This window comes from Acartia tonsa, chromosome 15 (genome assembly GCF_053477335.1).
Source record: "Acartia tonsa isolate MP-2025a chromosome 15, ASM5347733v1, whole genome shotgun sequence".
In the NCBI taxonomy this organism is placed as follows: domain Eukaryota; kingdom Metazoa; phylum Arthropoda; class Copepoda; order Calanoida; family Acartiidae; genus Acartia; species Acartia tonsa.
Window position 1 is genome coordinate 25797495 of NC_137274.1, and position 27520 is coordinate 25825014.

General features: G+C 34.9%; 3 protein-coding genes across 3 annotated transcripts; all 3 read left to right on the forward strand.

Annotated features, from left to right (window-relative positions):
* The first annotated feature begins 2384 nt into the window (after positions 1-2384).
* LOC145307646 (uncharacterized) lies at positions 2385-27189 on the forward strand. Its single transcript, XM_080150131.1, has 3 exons — positions 2385-2478; positions 6455-6556; positions 26139-27189. The coding sequence occupies exon 3, from the start codon at positions 26294-26296 to the stop codon at positions 26678-26680; it is 387 nt and encodes a 128-aa protein (XP_080006257.1). The 5' UTR covers positions 2385-2478; positions 6455-6556; positions 26139-26293; the 3' UTR covers positions 26681-27189.
* Positions 10120-20679, forward strand: LOC145307528 (uncharacterized). The gene is made up of 5 exons (XM_080149984.1): positions 10120-10216; positions 10493-10534; positions 11612-11752; positions 12174-19759; positions 20231-20679. The coding sequence occupies exons 4-5, from the start codon at positions 12427-12429 to the stop codon at positions 20677-20679; spliced, it is 7782 nt and encodes a 2593-aa protein (XP_080006110.1). The 5' UTR covers positions 10120-10216; positions 10493-10534; positions 11612-11752; positions 12174-12426.
* LOC145307449 (uncharacterized) lies at positions 20746-24918 on the forward strand. Its single transcript, XM_080149897.1, has 4 exons — positions 20746-22786; positions 23063-23104; positions 24182-24322; positions 24744-24918. Exon 1 carries the CDS (start codon positions 20746-20748, stop codon positions 22531-22533), a length of 1788 nt encoding a protein of 595 aa, XP_080006023.1. The 3' UTR covers positions 22534-22786; positions 23063-23104; positions 24182-24322; positions 24744-24918.
* Positions 27190-27520: the final 331 nt, after the last annotated feature.

The following is a 27520-nucleotide window of genomic DNA, read 5'->3' on the forward strand; positions in this document are numbered from 1 at the left end:
ATAGATACTAAATATGTAGACTAAGCTATTAAAATTGGAAAGAATTTTAATGAATATAAAAGATTTGAAATCTGCATAAAATTTTAAGGATCTTTTTTATAAAATTAGTTTTTTATATAATTTATAATTTAAAAGCGCAAATCCAATTTAAGTTAATAAATTTTGACCAATAGGATAGGTGGATTAGAAACTACCTGTGCTCTAATTGGTTGAATGATGTACGTCACTTGAGCTTCTCCAATCAGGGCGCAGATAGTTTTCAATCCACCAATCACAGATGTCAAAATTATTTAACTTAATTTGTATTTGCGCTTATATGTAGATAAAGAATTATACAAAAAACGAATTTTATAAAAATTCCTTAAAATTTTATGCAGATTTCAAATCTATTATATTCATTAAAATTCTTTCCAATTTTTATAGCTTAACCCTTAACGGTCGGGGGGGGGGGGGCGTTGAACGCCCCCCCATCCGGTTTTTTCTATCTCATTTTCTGTGTGTGAAAGATAAAGAGCCCAAACTGCTTGACTTTTTAAGTTTGGGTATGACACATAACTGAGAGTTGGAATTTTTTGAATATCTCAATCCTGGCGGGCACAGGATGCCAGCAAACCTGGCAGGGTCATCCAGGTAAAGATCAAAAATATTTTTTGACTTAAACAAAGCATTTTATCTTACCAAAATACTAAAATATCCTCTAGTAGTACATCCTCATATTAAATACAGGTGTTCAAGTCAATTTCAGGTTCCAGGTATGATCCTGCAGGTCCTGATCCTCCAGGTCTCCAGAAATCTTTAAAAGGCTCCTGTGGCCGCAATCTATGACTTAGAGACTTCAAATTTTAAACTTAAGCTTTTCTTACATGTCTACATAATGTATTAAAATTTCATAAAGATCCGCCGCCGTTTTCCCGCTGACCGCCGACTGCGGCGGCTGGCAGCTGCCAAGTACAGCTGCGGCCGCTAAAATTTATGTTTTGATACTTCAAACATAAAATTTACATAAAAATAAACATTTTCTGCAAAAAAAATTTTCTTCTAGCTTCAAAAATAAAAAAATTACAGCCGTTTGAAATTTTTAAGTAAAAGAGGACCTAAAAACAAAGGTTGTTAAATAAAAGGGTGAAGGAAGCGAAAATTGACCTTTACTTACTTAAGGTCGAAAATTCATCATAACACAGGGGACTTGCACAAAAAATTTTAGCACTCTAGCTCTAATAGGAACTGAGATAATAGGGGGGGGGGCGTTGAACGCCCCCCCCCCCCCCCGACTGATTAAGGTGCGGCAAGGGGCCCGACTGTAAAGGGTTAATGTAGACAGATAGATATATAGATGGGCTGATAAATATTGAAACAGAAATGATAATGATTATAATTATATTCAGGTGCTACACCATTGTTGGCTGCCTCATATGGAGGACATCTCCCTGTGGTACAATATTTAGTGGAGAAAGGAGCTGATCTTAAAGAAAGAGATAATGATGGTAAGTTTTATTATTTAGTAGTGTCTATAAGAGTAGATAGATAGATAGATAGATAGATATATATATATATATAGATAGATAGATAGGTAGATAGATAGATAGATAAATAGATAGATTGATAGAGAGATAGATAGATAAATAGATAAATAGATAGATAGATAGATAGATAGATAGATAGATAGATAGATAGATAGATAGATAGATAGATAGATAGATAGATAGATAGATAGATAGATAAATTGATAAATAGATAGATAGATAGATAGATAGATAGATAGATAGATAGATAGATTGATAGATAGATTGATAGATAGATAGATAGATAGATAAGTAGATGAATAGAAAGATAGATAGATAGATAGAGGGATAAATAGATAGATAGTTAAAGAAATAGAGAGATAGATAGATAGATAGATTGAAACATAATGATAATTAATAAATAATATTGATAGAAAGTTAGATGTGTAATATGTAAATAATAGGCTGATAAATATTGAAACAGAAATGATAATAATTATAATTATATTCAGGTAATACACCATTGTTACTTGCCTCATATTGGGGACATCTCCCTGTGGTACAATATTTAGTGGAGAAAGGTGCTAATCTTAAAGAAAGAGATAATGATGGTAAGTTTTATTATTTAATAGTATCTAGGAATTTTTAATAAAATAGATAGATAGATAGATAGATAGATAGATAGATAGATAGATAGATAGATAGATAGATAGATAGATAGATAGATATATAGTTAGATAGATAGATAGATAGAAAGATTAATAAGGATAAAATAATGATATATACAAAAGATAGGCATATAAATATTGAAAAACATATGATAATGTGATTATAATTATATTAAAACATAAATGATAATGATTATAATTATATTCAGGTGCTACACCATTCTTACTTGCCTCACAAGGAGGATATCTCCGTGTGGTACAATATTTAGTGGAGAAAGGAGCTGATCTTAAAGAAAAAAATAATAATGGTAAGTTTTATTATAGAAGCGGTCATTGGGGGGAGGGCAGTGAAATTTTTAAGTAAAAAGGACCTAAAAACAAAGGTTGTTAAATAAAAGGGTGAAGGAAGAAAAAATTGACTTTGACTTATTTAAGGTGGGAAATTCATTATCAAAATGGGGACTTGCACAAAAGTTTTTAGCACTCTAGCTCTAATAGGAACTGAGATAATAGGGGGGAGGCGTTGAACGCCCCCCCCCCTCCAACCGATTAAGGTGCTGCAAGGGGCCCGACTGTTAAGGGTTAATAATGATAGATAGAAAGATACATTTAAACCTTACAGATCAGGCCCCAATTCTCACCTTAATAGTTTGGGGGAGGGCTTATTTGACCCCACCTCTATCTCGGCTCCTGTTACAGTTAGAGACATAAAATTTTTTTCTGGTGGTTCATGTGTATATTTAGAGAAAATTACTTTTTCTAGTCATAGCGGTCAGACCGCTCCTTAGCAGCTTTTTAGCGGCCAGACGCTAAATTTTAAAACAGCTGTGGAGTGGCAAATTTTAGGTGGAACTTTTATTTTTTATAACAAAAAGATTACTTTTTCTGACCAAAAAACGGCAAATAATGGAAACTGCCATTTTCGGTGGTTAAGGAGGTAAAATGGTGGTTGGCGGCACCAATTAATATTTCTATCTGTTTCTGATTACAATAAAAAACTACATAAAAAATTTGGTTGAGCTGTTTTGAAATTCGGCAGCTGACAGCTTACAGCAAAATTACATGTAGGAAATAGAAAATTGGTCAAAAATCTGTCAAGGAGTGGTCAAATGATCATGACCTTACTACTCACGGAAGTTTATTATTGCTCAAAGATGTACCACAAATTTTTTAGATATCTAGTTGTAATAGAAGCCATGATATACCTGATATAAGTCCAGAGTAAAAGCAGGACATAAAATCGGTCATAAAAATGGTCAGGAAGCGGTCAAACGGTCATAATACCACTATTCTCAGATGTTCATTGATATCCCAGTATTCACCAAAAAAAAATTTATGTTTGTAGGGATATTTAACTTGTAATATGTAGTTGAAACAATTTACTTACTGTTCAGGATTTTTTCTATGATATAAGATTGCCAATTAGTTTTTTAATAACATAGTAATTAGTTAATAAAAAACTATTTTAAATTCCTATTATTGATAAAAAAATACCTCACTGTCTACAAAGGGTTGAATCTCAGAGGTTGTTTAAAATAAAAATATTCTTTTTTATTGTGTTGGACAATAAATAACCCACTTTGGAGAATTAGTTTACACTTTTATCAGACTGTTTATAAAAAGATATTGCACCTGTATTATTTACAAATTTGTAATTACGGGTGGGCGAGAGATGGGTCATCTAAAGTTACTTGGATATTAATAAAAAAAACCTGTTTCTAGCTTTGTCAATGTATTTGGCTTTCAATAAAAAATATTGCTTATTTTATCAATTTCTAAGTAACTATATATTGGTTTAAAGCAAGGATTATGTTAAAAGTCAGCTTAACTGTTAGGAAAAATAGAGAACAATGTCAAAAAGTTTAGTTTTAGCTATAGAAGGAAGACAATTAACTGCACATTTATATAGTCATGAATTTTTTTCCTTAATCTTGGACATAGTAGAAATCGGTGGAAAAAGCCGTTTTTAAGGAAACGAGAGACAGTTTTGCCTTATCTCTAAGATTATATGAATGAGATGATGTTAAGGTTTGATAATCTGATGAGAAATTTTCTCGTTCACAGTCCTTTTAAGAAATCTTTTGAAAAATTTCCTTAAACATGCCAAAAATTGGTTAAAAAATCATGATTTAATCTTAAATTCTTTACTCTCAAAAGTTCCAATGCTATTTCTGCATTTATAGGGCATAACTTTAAACCTCTCTAAAAATACTAAAAATAATGGATTAATCTATATAGAATAATACTAAGTATTTCAAAGTGGTTAAATTAATCTTCTGAAATTTATAGGCGTTTTTATAAAAAACAACTATTTCTTATATTTGTATTACTCTTGTTTCTTAGTCCATGGTATGATGTCTTACAATATTTGTTGCTATTATAGAATTCTTCTCTACCTCTTTTCTGATATTGCAGTATTAAATTACCAGTAGAATTAACAAATATTTATTTGTCTGTGAGAATGTTTGACCAAGCATGTGATTCATATCACTGTTTTTTATGTCCTTACAATAATGACCATTACTCTAAGGTTAAATGAAAGGTTATTAGAAATTTTTTTTGCTAATTGCTAAACTCTACTAAGTTCAACATTTTTAAAACTTAATGACAAGTTTACCCTTTTGTTATACAGAAAAATATAAATCAAATTTAAAAATAGCCCAAAATTACTAAATTTAGGTAGTATGAATTATTCCAATTATACCTATGTCATTCAAACTTAGAAATGTAAATTAGTTTTAACTTTCAAACCTAAATAAAATGAATTTTTATACCAATCAAATGATCATGACAAAATCCATTAAAATGAAGAAAAAAAATATTTTGCTTCATGATCTCTTTAAGGCCATATTTTGCTTCCTTCACCTTTTATTTAGAAAACCTAAGTTTTTGCTTCTTTTTTTACTTTGAATGTATATAAGTCTAAAGTTGTGGTCACAGGAGGCATTCAAACACTGTCAGACACCTGGAGAATCAGGACTTTGAACCTAAAATTGACTTAGGATGTACTAATAAAAGGACAAAAAATTTATGCATCTTTTCACATGGATGACATCCTTTACCCGCCAGGAGAGAAATATTTTAAAAATTTAAACTATCATTTGTGTATCATACCCATATTGAAAAAGTCACTTAATTTTAGCCCCCTTTACTTTTAACCCTTATAGATCAGGGGGGGGGGGGAGTCATATTGACCCCTCCCTCTAGTTTTTCAATGTCATTTTTTGTAAGATAGAGAGTTGTGACTTCTTGACTTTTTAAGTTTAGTAATTATACGTTGGCAAGAGTTGATCTTATAAGAATATCTGGTCTGTGTCTGTCGTGGCGTCCGGTTAAAGTCAGTTAGGTGGCACCAAATTTAGAAAAAATTCTAAATAAATCTTAATTACTACATTATGACTTTTGTGTATATGGTAGAAACCTAAAATTTATGACCGTTTGAAGGCTCCCTGACCGACTTTATGACCGATTTTTGTCCAGCTTTTACTACAGACATATATCATGAATATCGTGGCTTCTATTACAGCTAGAGACCTATAAATTTTTTTGGTAAATCTTTGAGCAACAATAAACAGATAAAAATATTAATTGGCGCCGTCAACCGCCGTTTTACCGCCTTTACCGCCGAAAATGGCGGTTTCCGTTATTTGCCGTTTTTCGGCAATGATCAGAAAAAGTAATTTTTTTGTTATGAAAAATAAAAGTTTGTCCTAAAATCTGGTCATCCTAGCTGCAAAATTGGCCGCTCTACAGCTGTTTTAATATTTAGCGTGTGGCCGCTAAAAAGCATCTAAGGAGCGGTCTGACTGCTATGACTAGAAAAAGTAATTTTCTCTAAAAATACACATGAACCACCAGAAAAAAATTTCACGTCTCTAACTGTAACAGGAGCCGAGATAGAGGGGGGGGGTCAATATGACCCCCCCCAATCTATTAAGGTGGGAATTGGAGCCCGATCTGTAAGGGTTAAAACGCAAGTTGAGTGAGGCCTCCTTCCACTGACTGTTAAGGGTTACAGTCCCCTCTCACAACCTTGTGCATGCCACTGGTTGATATTATATTGGTTCCTTTGTCTCATCTGTTGAGCTTTGCTTATTTATTTATTTAAAACAAGAATACCATGATCCATAAAAGAAGAGCTCAACAAATCAAACAGACAAACAAACATTCAAAAAATTTAAAAGCCAGACCTACTTGAATAAAAGACTTGAGATAATAATAAATATCTTTGTAAATACCATAACAGAAAGTTTGATGTTTGTATAATGTTTCATATAACTTTAGGATACAATGCAGTTTATCATGCATCTTACAGTGATGTTCAAGCTGAGTGTTTGGAATACTTCATCTATAATGGATTAGAGTCAGATCAGATAGTTAAGCCAGGTAAAATTATTTAGTAGTGTAATTTTTAAGCAGTAAAACTACTTTATATTAGTTACCATCTGACATTCTAATAGTGTTGTATTTATAATGAAGGGGAAATGAGCGAGTTGTATATATAAGCCTGGATATCAGTTAAAGGAAGCCTGCAAGAAATACCACGCTTTAACTGCTGAAAGACTGCCACAATTAGACCCAATACCCCAAATTTGAAGTTTTCAGCTTCTATAAAAAAAAAGTTCTAGGCATTTTAAAATGACATTTTATGTACAATGAAAATTTTGAAAGAATCTCAATGCTAATGTTGGACTTTTTGAAATTAAACTACATGCCTAGAAAAAAAAAAATAAGCTTATTTTTGTCATAAATTGAGGTTGCCAGTAACTAGTTATATTTTTACAATAAAAACACCCATTTTTATAGTCAAAATCTTTTTTAAAAATTAAGTTTAACTTGCATAGTACCGAGTGTACTGTAGCCAATCAGAAGGCTGAATCAGCTAAGCAACCAATCACAGCTGAGCTTGTATTAGTTTTCCCCTTTGTTTCCGCTATGATTTTTGTTCACAAATGCAATAATCAAATGTTTTTCATAGATTTTTACTATGAAATTTGGTGATTTTATTGTAAAGATGTAATCAGTTACTGGCAATCTAAATCTCTGACAAAGATAAGGTTATAATTTTATGTCTAGGCGATGTAATTTAATATTGTTTTTTCTTTTATGAGCATTGTAAATCTTAATAATTTTCCTTGTACATAAAATGCTATTTTAAAATGCCTAGAACTTTTTTGTTTTTAAAGCTGAAGGCTTTAAATTTGGGGTATTTGGTCTACTTGTGGCAGTCTTTCAGTTGTTAACGTGGTATTTCTTGCAGGCATCCTTTAACAATACATTTATTGATATTTGAAATTGGGAAAAACAGTTTTATGGAACATCATGGGTAAAACATCATGGTTCATAAATCTACAACATAATATTATCAGTATTATTTTAAACAATATAAACAATTTAACTAAATAAACAAATCTTACTTTTGATTCTCTACATTTCCCCACAACTCTGACGCTAACTTACACACGCTTGTATTCACAAATAAACAATTACTGAATACAAAGCGTAAAGAAACAAGCTTTTATAACCTTTGGATTTACTTTTGTTTAAATTTTAATAACCAGTTTCATTATTATATTTAAGTTAGAAAATAAGACACTAATATATCACTTATTAAATGTTGATCCTTTTCATAATGTTTAAGTAAGATTTAACAAAATTTAACCGTATTATAACTTTATAATTATTTTGTGTCTTTAATCATCAAAGGGGCAAATCTATTAGATTTAATGACATGTGACTAATCACAAATTACACAACAATTAGAAAGTTATCAGCTGTTATTCGAGATATGATAAATAGCTGAAATCTCTAAGGACTATAAATTACACCATTATCCAAATTTTTGTTTCAAGTTTTCTTTTTTGTTGGAACTTTTATTTAATATTGAATAGTTGTTTCCAAACTTATTGTGTTCAAACTTTAAGCAATAATGGAAAAATTAGATAAATTTACATCCATTGTTCTATCTCTCAAGATTCTTAAAAAAACAATGTACATTTTAGTTTTATAATAATATATATAATCATTATGGGATATGCTAATCATAATAATAAACATGTGTGAAAAGATACAAAGCAAATGATGGCATGAAAGATATGAAAAATAAAAATATCCTATTAAAGCTTTTCTTTGTTTATAATTTATTTGTTGATAATCTCTTATCATTGATTTAGATATGTTATTATTAAAATATCAATCTTTTTCAAACTTATCATAATTATATAATGATTTCCAATTACTGGTATTGCAGCCATACGGAATTGCATCCACAGGATTGAACCAACATGGAATTGCATCCAAATTGAACTGCACAACATGCAATTGCACCCAAGGAATTGCACCCATATGAGATACCAACCAGGTTGGAGTGACCTTCCGCACCCCCCCAAATTTTTTTTTTCTTCCAATTTCAATGTTTCTGGGGGCGCAATGACCTCCCACGCCCCCTAAAATTATTTTTCCAATTTTTTTTTTCATTTTCACCCAACACTTCCCAAAAAATGAAAACTTGAAAATGGAAGAAAAAATTTGAAAAAAAAATTTTAAGGGGAGTGTGGTAGGTAACCCAACACACCAAAGATTTAAAAGTTTGTAAATAGATAAAAATAATATTCGAAAAAAAAAACTTCCACATGTGCCTAAATTTTTTTACATTTTTTATTTTCTCCCTATTCCCTGAAAAACTGAATTAAAAATAGAATAAATGATTTTTTTTTGGTGGGAGTGCGCTCGAGTGGGTGGTCACTAAGTGCAGTCAATATTCTCTAAAATCGGTTCAGAAATAAGGATTTTAGAAGCTATAATATTAGAATATTAGTTGTTTCATCCTTATCCTATTGGGGAGTCTGATGGAGGTCAGGAAAAAAGCCTAAAACCAACCCTAAGACATTTATAAACCTTCCCTTAACCCTTTACGGTCGAGGGGGGGGGGCGCCCATCCGGTTTTTTCTATCTCATTTTCTGTGTGTGAAAGATAAAGAGCCCAAACTGCTTGACTTTTTAAGTGTGGGTATGAGACATAACTGAGAGTTGAAATTTTTTGAATATCACCATCCTGGCAGGCACAGGATGCCAGCAAACCTGGCAGGGTCATCCAGGTAAAGAGCAAAAATATTTTTTTGACTTAAAAAAAGCATTTTATCTTACCAAAATACTAAAATATCCTCTAGTAGTACATCCTCATATTAAATACAGGTGTTCAAGTCAATTTCAGGTTCCAGGTATGATCCTGCAGGCATAGGCGTCCAAGGGGGGGGTAATGGGGCGATTACCCCCCCCCAAACGATTTTGGGGGTGCCCCCCCCCCCATTCAAAATTTACCCCAACCAATTAGGAGGGGGTATTTACCCCCCCACAAACATTTTTGGGGGGGTAAATACCCCCCCTTAAAATAAAAAATCTCTAATAAAAAAATTTTTTGCGCGCTTCTCGCCCATAATACTATATATTTAATAAAATTTAAATTACCCCCCCCAAAAATTTTACCCCGGGGGTAAATTTTGGGGGGGGTAAACTAAATTTACCCCTGCCAACAGATTTCAGGGGGGGTAATTACCCCCCCCCAAGCAAATTTTACCCCCAGGGTAAAAATTTTGGGGGGGGTAAAAAAAATTTGCGGCGAGCTTCGCGCGCCATTTTACCCCCCCCAAACACAAATTAACCCCCCCCTAAAAAATTTTTACCTCCCCCAAAATAAAAAGCTTGGACGCCCCTGCCTGCAGGTCCTGATCCTCCAGGTCTCCAGAAATCTTTAAATGGCTCCTGTGGCCGCAATTTTTGACTTAGAGACTTCAAATTTTAAACTTAAGCTTTTCTTACATGTCTGTGAAAAGACCCATCAAGAGTTGTCAGCATCCCAAAAATTAACCTTAAGAAATAATATTTATAATAACAAACAAATAAAAAAAATACTGAAATTTAAAAAATAACAAAGAATTACAAGTTTTAATGAACAGTTTAAAAATCAAATTATCAAGCTAATCACCAGAAAAGAATCCAAACAAGAGAAATTTTTGCCAGTCTTAAACCAACCACGATCGAGTGAAGGTGAGATAGTGATTTTTATAATCAGTTTAAATATTACTATATGCATGAATTTTGGCAAATTACATGTATGTTTTTAGAGAATTTGTTGTAAAACTCTAAATTAAATCATTTTTTCTCTAAAGTCAAGCTTGATTAAATTAGGCACAAATCTACAGATTTTTTTCTCCCAGCCGTTAATATAAAGAAACAGGACCATTGAAATTAAGTGCAGTATGCTTAAAAATCCATGTATTGTGATTTATTGACAATTCTGTCTAATTAGTGAATTTAATTTAGTTTGGACTCGCTGTAAGAGACCTAAGAATATTGAAACAAGAGGTAAAAATCTTATTTATATCTATTTACACTTATAAAGTAGCTGCGCTCCTTAATTCACTCATAGAGTAGCTACCCCTTAATTCACTAATACAGTACCTACGTTCTTAATTCACTTATAGAGTAGCTACGGTATTAAACAAGCTGTAGAGTAGCTGTGCTATAAACCCCTTATAGAGTTACTACGCTCCTTAAACGTCTAACAATAGGCTGCGCCCCTAAGGAAGCCTTGAAATAACCATATATTAATGTTTTTCTAATCTAGATTTGTTTGTAGAAGGCCGTTCCTTATTTAAACTATTTATAGAGTGGCTGCGCCCCCAAAGAAGGCCTAAAATAACTGAATATTAATCTATTCTAATCTAGATTTATTTGTAGAAGGCCGTTCCTTATTTAAACTATTTATAGAGTGGCTGCGCCCCCAGAGAAGGCCTAAAATAACTGTATATTAATCTATTCTAATCTAGATTTCTTTGTAGAAGGCCGGGCATCATTTAAACTATTTATAGAGTGGCTGCGCCCCCAAAGAAAACTTAAAATAACTGTATATTAATCTATTCTAATCTAGATTTCTTTGTAGAAGGCCGGGCATCATTTAAACTATTTATAGAGTGGCTGCGCCCCCAAAGAAGACTTAAAATAACTGTATATTAATCTATTCTAATCTAGATTTGTTTGTAGAAGGCCGGGCCTCATTTAAACTATTTATAGAGTGGCTGCGCCCCCAAAGAAGACTTAAAATAACTGTATATTAATCTATTCTAATCTAGATTTGTTTGTAGAAGGCCGGGCCTCATTAAAACTATTTATAGAGTGGCTGCGCCCCCCCAAAGAAGGCTTAAAATAACTATATTATTTTTTAAAATCTAGAATTGTCTGTAGAGAGCCGGACCTTGTTTTACTGAGTAGCTGCGCCCTAAGGAAAGACTTAAGAGGCCAAGCATTAATCTTTTTTTTATTAAGATATATCTATATGAGAGGCGGACTAAATATCTAAATATCTGTTGAGTAGCTGCGCTCTCAAATACAGGCATATAAAGAAAAGTATCTAATGAAATTAATAGTTTTTTTATTATCTAGAAATTCGTTGATGATGCACTGTTGTGTGGCTTAGGCGGACCTGTTCATCAAACTTCTGGGACAAGACAAGAAGCCTCATATTGGTCCACCCCAACAGAGCTGTCCCTGCAGTGTGCACTGTTTTACTCTACTTATTCTTAGGTAAGAAAAGGTAGCTATAGATACTGATAGAGTAAAGGGGAGCTTCCATGAATAGGGTTTCATCAGTTTAGTAATCTAAATAAACCCGAAGCTATACCTATACCTAAGACAGCCAGTACCTAATTACCCCTACAGGGATGTAATGAATAGATAACCCTAACCTAAATAAGAGGTTCCTAGATGGGTTTGTGTTAAAAAAATTGTCCTAACTTACCTATACATTAAACTCTATAATTCGTTGATAACAACTACAGCTTATGTTACATTAGAGTAAACATTTAAAAGAGTAAACCTTACCCTAAAGGGTCAAGCCAATGAAAGGTATTTAAAGGATTAAACCAGCTTATCTAATTGTACCAATAAGCCTTCCAGATTTGTCCGGCTATTGGTTTCTCTGACTTATAATAGTTTATTGTTTCAGTATTCAACGCAGTTGATGCAACCGTAGAGAGACACTGCTTACATGTAAATTAATTCATAACCAGAGTCCTACAAACAATTAATACCTATAATTTTAACCACCATTTTATCTACATGTCTCATTTATTTTTTACCTATATAATTATGTGCTATTATAAATAAATTGTCGTTTTTAATTTATTGTTAATTACTGGTGGAGAATTTAAGATCCATACGTAGCTATGTAGCATTGAATACTAAGAATAAGATTAACGATGAATAGACGACAAAATCAAAATCCCATTGATTACAATGAGGATCGTGCTCAGCAAAGATTAATGAAGGGTTTTCCCCCTTTCTTAGCTGTAACACCCGCGTCCCCCGAGTGGGATAATATAGGAACAGAGTTCAACAGGACTAATGATGAAAATGGAGCGGGACCTAGATCCAGAACCCCAGGGATGGGGGTAAACATGATAGGCACTAGAAGGACCCCTATTGGGGACAATACTGAAACTCACGCTGAGTGTCCAACCGCCAGACGGACTAAGCTAAATAGACGTACACCATTGTTAAATAGAATAACTAGTGCAAACAATGGTACAGTACCTAACCTAGCAGGTAACATCCATGATATTCCTCATGGGATCCAATCATTGGAAATAGGTACAAAAGAAAGAACGCACACAGATAGACATAGACAAATAGACTTAGTTGAAACAGAGTCTGATAGTGCAGATGATATTGATGATATCAATGGTGCATTAAGGCAAGAACAGCCTGATAACCAACAGGTACGACCTGCACATGTAGATTACGACTTAGTAAGTCAACTTTTACAGACTACTAACTTTCATACAGCTGAACGTCTGTTAGCCAACCGTGATGCCATAAACGCATGTATTCCGGTTGCGGAATCGGTTGAAGCTATAATAAGCGACATTAAAGAACTTGAAGATTCCTCTAACTTAATGTCAATAAAAACAACATATAATGAGAGTCTAAGAAACTTATCGATATTAGTCGAAGTGATTCACAAGAAAAGCGCTAGTGAACCTGAATTGAATCAACTAAAGACTAGATTGAATGTAACGAGAGATAAGTTAAATATCGAAATACGAAATATAAATGAAAAGATGATGGCTGAAGAACAAGTTAGAGAACAAGGTCTTTCTAGAATAAAGGCAATAATGATGAAAAATATAAGACCTAAAGATGTCCCTTCATGTCCAAGCACCCTTTCAAAAGAGATTAGGGAAAAAGTAAGGATTAAGAACTTGGGCCATAATGTAGATTATGGTACGAGCGAAATACGAGAACCTGAGAGAATGGTAAATAGCAGTTCAGGGTTCCCAAACCAAATTCCTAAGAGGAGCAGTTGTGAAAACAGAAACAGGAACAGTAACTTGAGTTACAACACATTAGGAGAACAATATGCTAATATCCAACCAGTAAACCCTAACAATATCTCGATGCAAAATGAATCTTTTACCCCATTCAACTCCTTTGAAACCAATAATTATTGGCAGGAGACTGAGTACAATGGTACTGACCCTGATGCACATGCAGCAGTACAAGCTATTCAACAAATCGCTGATATTACTATGGTAGAAGTAGATGAGAATGAAGACGAGGTAACATTACAGGCACTCGATCGACGTGATACACCTCGACTTGACAAACTGAAGAGCATAATAGTTGATTCTCTGAGGAAAATATCTGACAATGAACCTTTTAAAGAACATATTAAAATAGCAGGGTATGCAGCTATGAATAGCGCAACCAAACATACTAGAAAACTAGATAGACTCATAAGATCACAGGGCATACATATTACGTCAGATAATAGAACCACGCTTCCATTGAAATTGGATCCCTTTTCAGGATTTGAATCGGAATCCAATATATACGACTTCTTTCAGCTGTTTCATTCAGTTTGTCGTGGAATAAAACCAGCACTATTAGGTGAATATCTATACCTGAATTACCTAACTGCAGATGTGAAATCTGATTGTACTCACCTGAAAAATGATTTCAATGCTATGAAGAAATTGTTGATTGGTAAATATGGAAATATTTCACGCATTCTCAGAGAAAAACGACGTTTGATCAAAGCATTGGCTCAACCAACATTCAAAACTCAAAGAAAAGCAAAGCTCTTGTATATTAGAAAGGTATTAGAGATAGTATTACAAATATCATCTATTGCTAAGATAAGTGAGACCGCTAACCGTGAAGTTAACAACTCAAACAACGTGTTTGACATTGTGGGGATGTTGCCAGAGTACTACAGAACTCAATTTAACACATATTACGTGACATCTCTACAGATGAAGAACATTGGTGATGATATGACAGGGGAAGAAACATTTCAATGCCTGTTAAATTTCCTACATGCTCAGATAAAAGCAATAGAAATGATGTATATGAGCGAAACACCTGTTGACAGCACACAACCTGCCCCAGCTCCAAAGAAGGACCAAAACAGAGCTGTCAATACAGCTACCAAAGTTGTTAAGAACGACACAAAAAAGGAACAACCTGACAGGTGGGGTTGGGCGACATGCTTCATGCATGAAGAATTTAAGAAAAGAGTAAAAGATTGCAATACAGGTACATGCCCTTTATTCCTGAATGCAGAACCTAGTGAAAGACTGAAACTTGCACAAAAGTTTAAAAGGTGCAATTTATGTTTGTTAAGAAGATGCTATAACAAAGATAATAGCAAGTGTTCATACAGAACACAGGTACCCAGAGGAGTTGCTTTCCAACAATGTGCAAACAACATGATAGATAGGAATGTCTTATTGTGTCCAGATCACAAATGTGACAAAGAACAGATCAAAGAAGGTCTCACAAAATTCCTACCGAAATATGAAACTGATGTTGACATCAAACTCATGATAATTGAAATTTTGAAAATAAAGAATGAACAATTAAAGAAAAGAGATTTGCAAGTTGGCGAAGCCTTCAATGTTGAAAAGGGAACAGTTTTCCCGAGCTCTGAAATAGCCCACAAGATACAACCTGAGCAAGAATTGGATCCTATATACCCGATGCAAATGCTACAGGTTGGAGATGAATCCATGCTCACGATGTACGACACCGGAGCTACAAACCCGGTCATTAAGGTAGACATAGCAAAGAAACTCAACCTGAAAGTTATTGATGATAGACCCCAATATATCCAAGTAGCGTCTGGCTCTGTGATATCAACAGGGGGAGGAGTCTACTCAATTATCCTTGGTCCAGATATTTCAGGACAATATCACGAACTTCGTTTAACTTCAATGTCGCAGATAACTGGACAAGTACCCAATTATGACCTTAGGAAAGCTTGTAAAGAATTTCAAGCAAACCAATCTTCAACTCCATTGTCCAAGGAATGCCTTCCCACAGATATTGGTGGAAAGGACATTGGATTACTCTTAGGTATAAAACACTCGAGACTTGTACCGACATTACTATTAGTGCTGCCATCTGGTCTTCAAGTATGGAAAAGTAGATTGCCAGACATAAACAACTCCTATTTAATGTTTGCTGGAACACACCATTCATTTGACAAACAAGATATGGAAGCTGGTAGATCGAATCTTAACATGAGAATATTATTCACATCACTGTATAAATCATACCTTAATTCACCCTTCCAAGATCAGTTAATCTCACCTAAATATGAGAATGAGTGTATGTGTATTGAACCCCAAATAACAATCAACACAGACATACCTGTTGCAATCAACAAAGTTGCATTACGAACAGATGAACAAGAACTGCTTGAGCAAGAAGATGCAGGATTTCGTATCGACTTCAGGTGCGATTGTTGCACAGGGTGTGAAAATTGTAAACAATCTATTCAGACAAGGAGCATTTCACTGAAAGACCAGTATGAACAAGGAATCATAAACAAATCCTTCAAACTGGATACAAAAAGACAAACCACTACCTGTGAATTTCCCTTCATTCGTAACCCTGTTGAGTTTTTATCAGCAAGATGGCATCGAAATGATAATTTCAAGATGGCGTACAAAGTACTACAGACACAATTAAAAAAGCCACAAGATGAAAGAATTTCAGTTGTAAAATTTCACAACGAAATGCTTGCAAAAGGATTTGCATGTAAACTAAGTAGTTTACCATTAGCAATTCAGCAAGAGATTGAAAATGCCCCAATTAGGCATTTTTTTGTATGGAGGTCAGTATTTAAACCTGGATCAACATCAACACCATCAAGAATGGTAGTTGATCCAGCAAGTACTGGCCTCAATGATTGCCTTCCTAAAGGGCAAAATTGCTTGAACTCATTATTTCAAGTAACCATCAAATGGCGAAGTCACAAGTTTACCGCGACTTGTGACCTCTCCAAAATGTATAACAGTATTAGGATGGAATCATCCCAACTTAACTACTGTTTATACCTATTTACCCCAGATCTGAATCCTATGGCACACGTATGTATTTATGTCATGCTCACATTATTCTATGGACTACGCTTTGCAGGAAACGTAGCCACTCAAGCATTGCGCCAGCTTGTCCTTGAGCACAAGGAAGATTACCCACTTGCATATGCCACCATTTGCGAGTCTACCTACATGGACGACTCCAATATGGGTGGGGAAACTCAAGATGACCTAGAGAAAGTGATAACCAAGTTTATTACTGTTGTACCCAAAGGAGGATTCAGGATTAAGACAATTAACAGGTGTTTTGAAAAACCTTCAGAAGAATCATCAATTGATGGAGAATCCACTGCATATAGTGGATATAAATGGTACCAAGAAAAGGACGAAATGGGGCTAGGACTTGAAGAAATTAACTTTAATACAAAACGGAGAGGAGCAAAGAAACCTAACCCCTTCGAAGTCAAGACAGAAGAAGACCTGTTAAGACTTCTAGATGGCCAGAAGTTTACTCGCGCTAACATCTTAGGAAAGTGTCTTGAGGTCTTTGACCTCCTAGGGTCATTTGAACCCCTGAAAAGTAGACTGAAACTGGACCTTAAAAATCTCCAGAACCTTGAATTTGATCAGGAAATACCTGAATATTTTAGAGCCACATGGATCAATAATCTGTTATTGATAAGAAATGCAATGCAGATAAGAATACCAAGATCAGTTGTCCCCTTAGATGCAATAACTCCATCAAAGTTGACACTGATTGTAGCCTGTGATGCAGCAAAACTTATGTGTGGGATTGGTGTTTATGCACGCACTAAACTTTCGGACGGGAGTTACTCATGTCAGCTACTGGCAGGGCGCTCAAAGTCCGTTTGTGATACGATACCCCGCAATGAATTAAGCGCGGTGGTATTGGGTGCACACACATTTCACATTATTAGCAAAGCACTTGGTGAGAAGATTGAGGATTATTTCTTTGTCACCGATTCTGAGATAGTTGTTGCATGGTTAGGCAACAATGACCTTAAGCTCAAACCGTTCGTTTATAATCGTGTTCGTGCTATAAAACGATTAATAAACACAGATAATGTGTACCATATTCCCTCTGAAGAAAATTGTGCAGACATTATCACAAGAGGAAAAGCTGATTTAAAAGATTTTGATAGTAAGAGCCATTGGCAAATAGGTAAGCCATGGATGAAGAAAGAATTCAAGGATATGCCTATTAGAGACTATACCAAGGTGTGTAAAGATATGTCAAATAATCAGCTCGATTCTATTGTAGCAGAGTCATATAGCAAAGGACAGAAACAGAATCCTGACATAACAAACATTTCGGCTGAAAATGCCCAAAATCTGGCTGAAGATGCCCCAAATCTGGCTGAAGATGCCCCAAATCTGGCTGAAGATGCCCCAAATCTGGCTGAAGATGCCCCAAATCTGGCTGAAGATGCCCCAAATCTGGCTGAACATGCCCCAAATCTGGCTGAAGATGCCCCAAATCTGGCTGAAGATGCCCCAAATCTGGCTGAAGATGCCCCAAATCTGGCTGAAGATGCCCCAAATCTGGCTGAAGATGCCCCAAATCTGGCTGAAGATGCCCCAAATCTGGCTGAAGATGCCACAAATCTGGCTGAAGATGCCCCAAATCTGGCTGAAGATGCCCCAAATCTGGCTGAAGATGCCCCAAATCTGGCTGAACATGCCCCAAATCTGGCTGAACATGCCCCAAATATGGCTGAAAATGCCCAAAATCCGGCAACCAATCTGGCTGAATATGCCCAAAATCTGGCTGAATATGCCCAAAATCTGGCTGAACATGCCCCAAATACAGCTGAAAATGCCACCTTTACCAATGAACACTTTAAATTTATGGCCGCCATTCTGGCCAAACATGCTGCTATTCTGACTAAACAAGCTGCCATTTCGGCCAAAATTGCTGCAAACCCATCTAAAATTGCCACCAAATTGGCTGAAAATGCCACCTTCTTGGCTGAAATTGCCCCCCACCCGGCTGAAATTGCCGCCATCACGGCTGAAGATGCCGCCATCACGGCTGAAGATGCCGCCATCACGGCTGAAGATGCCGCCATCACGGCTGAAGATGCCGCCATCACGGCTGAAGATGCCGCCATCACGGCTGAAGATGCCGCCATCACGGCTGAAGATGCCGCCATCACGGCTGAAGATGCCGCCATCATGGCTGAAGATGCCGCTAACACGGCTGAAGATGCCGCCATCACGGCTGAAGATGCCGCCATCATGGCTGAAAATGCCACCATCATGGCTGAAGATGCCGCCATCACAGCTGAAGTTGCTGCCATCACGGCTGAAGATGCTAATGCTCTGGCTGAACAGGCCACCTTTATGGCTGAACATGCTGCTACTATTTCTAGTCATGAAATACAAGAATTTCAGGAATGTATTGAAAACACAAACATGATAATGCATGTACAAAAACAACCTAGTTGCCCCCTTGTAAATTTTGCCTACCGGGGATTTAAAAGCTCATTATTAGTTATTGCAAACCTATTCAGATTTGTGTTGAGAATAAAACACAGGTTGCACATGAAAGGTGTGCACATAAATTGTCCTGATTGCAAACCAGAAATATACAAAATAGACCGATCATATATCACTAGATTTGAAATTCTCTGTGGGAAAGCAAATTCCTCACCATCCCTCGGCCCCTCTTCATTTGAAATGTGGATGGCATGGAGATACCTGTGCATTCAAATGAGCTTAGACGTCAAACTAAGGTCTACAAAATCAAAGCAGGAGACCTATATAGAAGACCAATCAGGAATTTTGAAATGTGGAGGGAGACTTACCTACCCAACCACGGAAATTGATGATACAGATTACTCAAGCTATGAGTATTCTAGTTTTGTAGCCCCAGTGGGACTAGTAGATAATGATATTGTAATTGCATTAGCAATTTATCTGCATTGGGAAATACTACCCCACTCTGGTGTTGAACAACTTCTTAACTATATGCTGAGATTAGTCCATGTTGAAAGACTAAGAACACTGATTAAGAATATCAGAAACTCATGTATACGATGTAGAATATTACTGAAGAAACGATACTTGGGTACAACAGGCAATCAATCTAAGACTTGCCTTGTAAGGGCACCACCGTATTACTCCATTCAAATGGATATTTGCGGTCCCTTTCCTGCACATGACTCTATCAAAAAGAGAGTGAAAGGTAAGGCATATATGTTATGCCTAGTATGTATGCTAACAAGTGCAATAAACATTGTATGCTTGGAAGGTTTAAGCACAGATATGATTATTACATCACTTGTTAGACATATGGGTAGACATGGATATTCTAAGATTATATTTTGTGATAGTCAATCTTCATTTCTTACTTTGAAATCAGCTGAGATAACAGTTTTAGATCTCCAGAGCCAACTTTGGAGTAAGGAGAGAATAGTCTTGGAAGTCAGTACACCCCACTCACATCAAGAAAGGGGTAAGATAGAAAACAGAATAGGAGCAGTAAGAAATATGCTTGAAAAATCCAGAGAATTATCCACTAAAAAGAGTTATTTAGAATGGGAATCTGTAGGTGTTTGCATTGCTAACACACTAAATAACCTTCCCATTGCTAGAAATGGAGATGATGAAACAGAATCATCACTATCATTTATATCCCCTAATCATTTGTTATTAGGACGAAACAATAAGCGATCTATGGAACTTCCAGTTGTAATTGAAGGATCAACACTCTCACGATTAGAAGATGTCCAAAACACAGTTGATAATATGCTTGACTATATTGTCAATGACATACACAAATTTGTTCCAGGAAAGAGACTTGTTCAAGGTGAGATTCCCCAACCTGGTGAAATTGTGTTGTTCATTTCTGAGGAGAATCCCAGGAAAAGGTATGAGAAGTTTAAGTATGGGAAGATCAAAGAAAACTTTGTTCAAGGAAGGTCCAACAAAGTTAGAATTATCTACAAGAACTCAGGAGAGAGTGTTATCCGTGAAACTACTAGAAATGTAAGAGACATTGTGATAATAATGAAGATTGAAGATCTGGATTTTAATTCAGCAGAACAACAGTTAATCAACAGGATTAACAGTCAATACCTACTTGTAAAACATGTAAAATGTTGAATAATAAATGTATGTCAAAAAGAAAAATGTTTTTTTTCAATTAGATAGTAGATAGTGATATGCTAAATGAACTTACTAGAATTTGCTAAGTATTACATAATTATTACATACTTATTTTTTTTAGGTATGATGGATCCCTCACATCTCCTTCTTAATCACCCAGCAGAATTAAGGATATTGTCATGTGACTTAATGAAACATTTCTGCCCAGATAACTTGGATTGCTATGGAGACACCAAAGAATGTTGGAACTACTTCTATGAAAAGTCAAGTGCAGACAAAGTTTACTGCCAAGATTTTTATATGTCCCAAGATCCCAGGTTCCCAGACCCATATATTGATACAGCAATAAGTAAACTTAAGTCATTAGGTGAAGCTGGTTGGTATCCTGAACTGAGACAAATAGCTGATACATTAACAAAAAATAGAAACCCAAACCATCAGCTCTTAGATGAAATTCGGAGATTTGGTAAAATCAAGTTTGGGATAATAAACATTGGAACAAACTGTGATGACAATGTTTATGCAGTAACAATGCTATTAGAAAACGAACTGCTAAAGGCCCATAAAGATGGTCATATTATCCCTGCCCTTGCCCTTAGAGTGTTTGGTTTATCAGAGTCTAATGGCTGGTTTCATAGCCAGAAAATCCCTCATAAGATTGTTATTTCTGATGGATGTAGCATCTACATAGAAATAAATCTTCCAACCCGTGAAACTGCAGGAGGAACCATATTACACAAGGCAGACTTCCCTAAAAGGTTAAATGAACTATTTGAACTCTTAAAACCTGAAAAAGGATTGGCAATTCTTTTAACCCATGAGCAAACAGCTGATATTGAAGCAGCTATTGCTGCACTAAGATCTCTGACTAATGGAGATCAGCTGGAGTTCCCTGGATACCTAGATGTTACTTCATTGTGGATTTACCTAGGAAAATATACTGTTAATACAGACCTATCATACATGTTTCGTCTTATTGTTGGTGGAACACTTATAATGCATCATAAGATGGAGGAACCAAATACATTTATGTTCAAGTTTGATGACATGCATCAATGGGCCAAGATTCATCTACTAGCAATACCAAGAGCAATAGTCCAATTATTTTTCGCCTTTGTTTTGATCAATTTTGATAGGATACTACCTGATCCAGGTTTTGTTCAAAGAAATCTCTCTTTTGGACAGGTAGGGGCAGTAGTTAACAGCTTTATAGGAATCATTGCAGAAAGCATGGCTTATGTACAATTTGATGCAGAAAACTACTACAAAGAAGACCCAAATGTAAGGTATAGGTGCATTCAACCTGCACAATCAATCAATCAGGATGAAATTTCAATTGCTTGGTTAGAGTATTGTAACGTACACACATCTAAAATCTTTTACTGTCTCGAACAATACTGGCCATGGAACAGACCATTGATTGTAAGTGATTCTTGGCAACCTAACACACAAATGGATACAAGATGGTTGCGGATTATACTGGATAAGGATCTGTGGTACCCTAGTCAAGTACTGTTGACATCTGATTGTACAGAGGACAGTAATCACATGGATGAAAGTTATCAATTACAGACTGTGGATGAAAATAGTTTTACTGACAGTGAAATTATTGATGATGACATGATAACTAGACTGATAATACAAAGCAGACATCTTCAGACTGTCCTCAAAACTTTATCTGCAGATAACAACACAGCTTGGTTACGGTTTGAGAGGTACCTAAGAGATAATGTATCTATGTTCAGGGAGATAAGGAAAAGGAAAGACAATGGAACATTGCTGTTGAACACAAGAAAGAACTACAAAAGATTAACAAGACTGTGCTGGGACATTTGTAGGAAAAGATTTTAAGTAGGGATCTGCCAATTCCCTGCCCTGGAGTGTGAAAAGACCCATCAAGAGTTGTCAGCATCCCAAAAATTAACCTTAAGAAATAATATTTATAATAACAAACAAATAAAAAAAATACTGAAATTTAAAAAATAACAAAGAATTACAAGTTTTAATGAACAGTTTAAAAATCAAATTATCAAGCTAATCACCAGAAAAGAATCCAAACAAGAGAAATTTTTGCCAGTCTTAAACCAACCACGATCGAGTGAAGGTGAGATAGTGATTTTTATAATCAGTTTAAATATTACTATATGCATGAATTTTGGCAAATTACATGTATGTTTTTAGAGAATTTGTTGTAAAACTCTAAATTAAATCATTTTTTCTCTAAAGTCAAGCTTGATTAAATTAGGCACAAATCTACAGATTTTTTTCTCCCAGCCGTTAATATAAAGAAACAGGACCATTGAAATTAAGTGCAGTATGCTTAAAAATCCATGTATTGTGATTTATTGACAATTCTGTCTAATTAGTGAATTTAATTTAGTTTGGACTCGCTGTAAGAGACCTAAGAATATTGAAACAAGAGGTAAAAATCTTATTTATATCTATTTACACTTATAAAGTAGCTGCGCTCCTTATTTCACTCATAGAGTAGCTACCCCTTAATTCACTAATACAGTACCTACGTTCTTAATTCACTTATAGAGTAGCTACGGTATTAAACAAGCTGTAGAGTAGCTGTGCTATAAACCCCTTATAGAGTTACTACGCTCCTTAAACGTCTAACAATAGGCTGCGCCCCTAAGGAAGCCTTGAAATAACCATATATCAATGTTTTTCTAATCTAGATTTGTTTGTAGAAGGCCGTTCCTTATTTAAACTATTTATAGAGTGGCTGCGCCCCCAAAGAAGGCCTAAAATAACTGAATATTAATCTATTCTAATCTAGATTTATTTGTAGAAGGCCGTTCCTTATTTAAACTATTTATAAAGTGGCTGCGCCCCCAGAGAAGGCCTAAAATAACTGTATATTAATCTATTCTAATCTAGATTTCTTTGTAGAAGGCCGGGCATCATTTAAACTATTTATAGAGTGGCTGCGCCCCCAAAGAAGACTTAAAATAACTGTATATTAATCTATTCTAATCTAGATTTCTTTGTAGAAGGCCGGGCATCATTTAAACTATTTATAGAGTGGCTGCGCCCCCAAAGAAGACTTAAAATAACTGTATATTAATCTATTCTAATCTAGATTTGTTTGTAGAAGGCCGGGCCTCATTTAAACTATTTATAGAGTGGCTGCGCCCCCAAAGAAGACTTAAAATAACTGTATATTAATCTATTCTAATCTAGATTTGTTTGTAGAAGGCCGGGCCTCATTAAAACTATTTATAGAGTGGCTGCGCCCCCCCAAAGAAGGCTTAAAATAACTATATTATTTTTTAAAATCTAGAATTGTCTGTAGAGAGCCGGACCTTGTTTTACTGAGTAGCTGCGCCCTAAGGAAAGACTTAAGAGGCCAAGCATTAATCTTTTTTTTATTAAGATATATCTATATGAGAGGCGGACTAAATATCTAAATATCTGTTGAGTAGCTGCGCTCTCAAATACAGGCATATAAAGAAAAGTATCTAATGAAATTAATAGTTTTTTTATTATCTAGAAATTCGTTGATGATGCACTGTTGTGTGGCTTAGGCGGACCTGTTCATCAAACTTCTGGGACAAGACAAGAAGCCTCATATTGGTCCACCCCAACAGAGCTGTCCCTGCAGTGTGCACTGTTTTACTCTACTTATTCTTAGGTAAGAAAAGGTAGCTATAGATACTGATAGAGTAAAGGGGAGCTTCCATGAATAGGGTTTCATCAGTTTAGTAATCTAAATAAACCCGAAGCTATACCTATACCTAAGACAGCCAGTACCTAATTACCCCTACAGGGATGTAATGAATAGATAACCCTAACCTAAATAAGAGGTTCCTAGATGGGTTTGTGTTAAAAAAATTGTCCTAACTTACCTATACATTAAACTCTATAATTCGTTGATAACAACTACAGCTTATGTTACATTAGAGTAAACATTTAAAAGAGTAAACCTTACCCTAAAGGGTCAAGCCAATGAAAGGTATTTAAAGGATTAAACCAGCTTATTTAATTGTACCAATAAGCCTTCCAGATTTGTCCGGCTATTGGTTTCTCTGACTTATAATAGTTTATTGTTTCAGTATTCAACGCAGTTGATGCAACCATAGAGAGACACTGCTTACATGTAAATTAATTCATAACCAGAGTCCTACAAACAATTAATACCTATAATTTTAACCACCATTTTATCTACATGTCTCATTTATTTGTTACCTATATAATTATGTGCTATTATAAATAAATTGTCGTTTTTAATTTATTGTTAATTACTGGTGGAGAATTTAAGATCCATACGTAGCTATGTAGCAATGTCTACATAACGTATTAAAATTTCATAAAGATCCGCCTCCGTTTTCCCGCCGACTGCGGCGGCTGGCAGCTACTAAGTACAGCTGTGGCCGCTGAAATTTATATTTTGATATTTCAAATATAAAATTTACATAAAAAAATTTATTCTAGCTTCAAAATTAAAAAATTTACAGCCGTTTGAAAGTTTTAAGTAAAAAAGGACCTAAAAACAAAGGTTGTTAAATAAAAGGGTGAAGGAAGCGAAAATTGACCTTGACTTACTTAAAGTCGGAAATTCATCATAACACAGGGGACTTACACAAAAAATTTTAGCCCTCTAGCTTTAATAGGAACTGAGATAATATGGGGGGGCGTTGAACGCCCCCCCCCTCCCCCGACTAATTAAGGTGCGGCAAGGGGTCCGACTGTAAGGGGTTAAAAGTGTAACCAAATTGGAACAGTATTAGCAAGCTGTTTTTGTTATTGGCCGGCCGGAAATCGACCAATTTCGGCTGGATTCGGCCGATTAAAATAATCGTCCCACATTTTTTTCATGTTAAGTTTAAAAATACCAAAGTCAGCTATTCCTTGGCCGATTTAGTCGTCCAAGGTGGCAAAAAAAATAAGCCCTGGCCGTAATAAATTCAAATCCGTTGACCAATCTAAAATCGGTCCAGTGGTTGTCGCGTAACGATGATTTTAAAGTTGTTATAAATGCTGCGCATGTTAAAATTTTATAATGTCATCTTCGAAACTGAATCCTGCCCTATATGCAAAAATTGACAGACTTTATGCGTTTAATATTGATAATTTAAAATAAAATATTTTTTTTTTATAAATGAATTATTATTTAATTACCTTTTTAAAAGTTACTGCATCAACTTTCCATGAAAAAAAAAAACTATTGACTGCACTTAGTGGTCATCCCACCCCTGAAAAATTTAGATATTGAAAATGGAAGAAAAAAATGGGTACAATTTCATGGGTGGAATCCCATGCCATCTGTGAATTCCTTTATGGGTGCAATTCTAATGGGTGAAGTCCCGCTGGGTGTAATCCTATGGTTGATATCCTGTGCTTACCATGTTTTCCTATGATAATTACAATTTTGAAGCATACAAACTTTACAATTATTTCTAAAACATTTCTAAACATTAATGATTTTATAAAGATATTTATTATTTTAGAGGATTACATAGATAACTTGAAAGAAACTTATATTCCAACACTAACTGAAAGACCACCACCCTCCAAAGAAGCCTTAAAGTCTTATCTGGCCACTCATCTAAGTTTGTCAACAAAATATAAAAGAAAAGAGAAATTGAGGTTCTTTGTTCAGTATATGGAGGAGGCTACCAGTCAGGACATATTGACAAAAAAAGATGCTTATGAAATTCTTCACATAAGAAAAGCTGGATATGAGATTTTTGACACAGTTTTGAACAACTGTGTCAAAAATAATGATCAGGAGTCTGCTACTGAAATTATGAAGTTTGAAAAAGAAGTTCATGATGAAAACAAGTTATCTCTCCTGCAGTGTGCCAGAATAAACCTAGTTGATGAAGAGTTGAAACAATGGATTATTAGACAAATATATAATGAAGACAATAATGACTGTTTGAGAAAGATAGGGATAAACAAAGGAATAAAGATGTGGATTTCCATTATTTTTGGAACGTTTCTATTTTCTATGGGTAGCTTTGCAATGGATCAGGAAAGACAAATTTAAAAAATATGAAATAGAATAAGAGAATAGTAATATAACTGTTTTTCACTAAAGAGCAATGCAAGGATCATTCCTCAAATAGAAATTCTAGTATAAAAACATCTTTGTTAATTTTTTGATGATATAAATTTCCCTAAGCTAGCTTTATCCTAAGAAATTAAACTATTAATAGCTGACTTATAGCATATGTTTTTTCATATTCTTCACTTTGTTCAAGCAGATATTTTTTTACATGATATAATTTACCAAATATCCAAAGAGATGGGTCCATTTAAAGCCCAACACTTCAATATAACTAAAGACATTACAAATGGATCCTGCTGTTGCTATGTCAGGTGTCCAACACTGATAATTAGAGAGAGTGGGAATGTCTTGGCTCATAAACAGGCGCAACTCATTACCATGCACAGTTAGGACTTCTCAGACAAAGGTCATGCAATATTGTCTGTTGTATGTTACTTAGCATAATATCCACTAGTGGGTTTTAGAGTATATGATGCCCTTGGTTTTGCTAGATGATCACTTATATCAAATGGAAATCCTGCCAGGCTATTTGCAATAATAGTGCCAAAATGTTCCTCCATTGTTTTCCTATTGGCTGGTTTAGAAAGTATGTCTCTAGATTATCTCAATTTTCTATTCTTACAATTAGAAGAGATAATTTCTTCCATGGAAATTTGATTGATAGACCATTATATAATAGTGGTTCATTGATCTACATAATCCTCAAAAAAAAAGTTATCTGTCCACCTAAAGTAGCTGAAAAAATTATATTCTTTTAAAAATTCTTGTGTTAGTAATAGCAATAGTGTATGAAGTGAATTATATACTGTATGCTCTTTT

Excerpts from the sequence above, each read along its gene's own strand:
- LOC145307449 (XM_080149897.1), top strand. The coding sequence starts at position 20,746 with ATGAACTTACTAGAATTTGCTAAGTATTACATAATTATTACATACTTA.
- LOC145307646 (XM_080150131.1), top strand. The coding sequence starts at position 26,294 with ATGGAGGAGGCTACCAGTCAGGACATATTGACAAAAAAAGATGCTTAT.
- LOC145307528 (XM_080149984.1), top strand. The coding sequence starts at position 12,427 with ATGAATAGACGACAAAATCAAAATCCCATTGATTACAATGAGGATCGT. Across the intron at positions 19,760-20,230 it reads TATCAAAAAGAGAGTGAAAG|GACGAAACAATAAGCGATCT; the intron begins GTAAGGCATATA and ends ATTTGTTATTAG.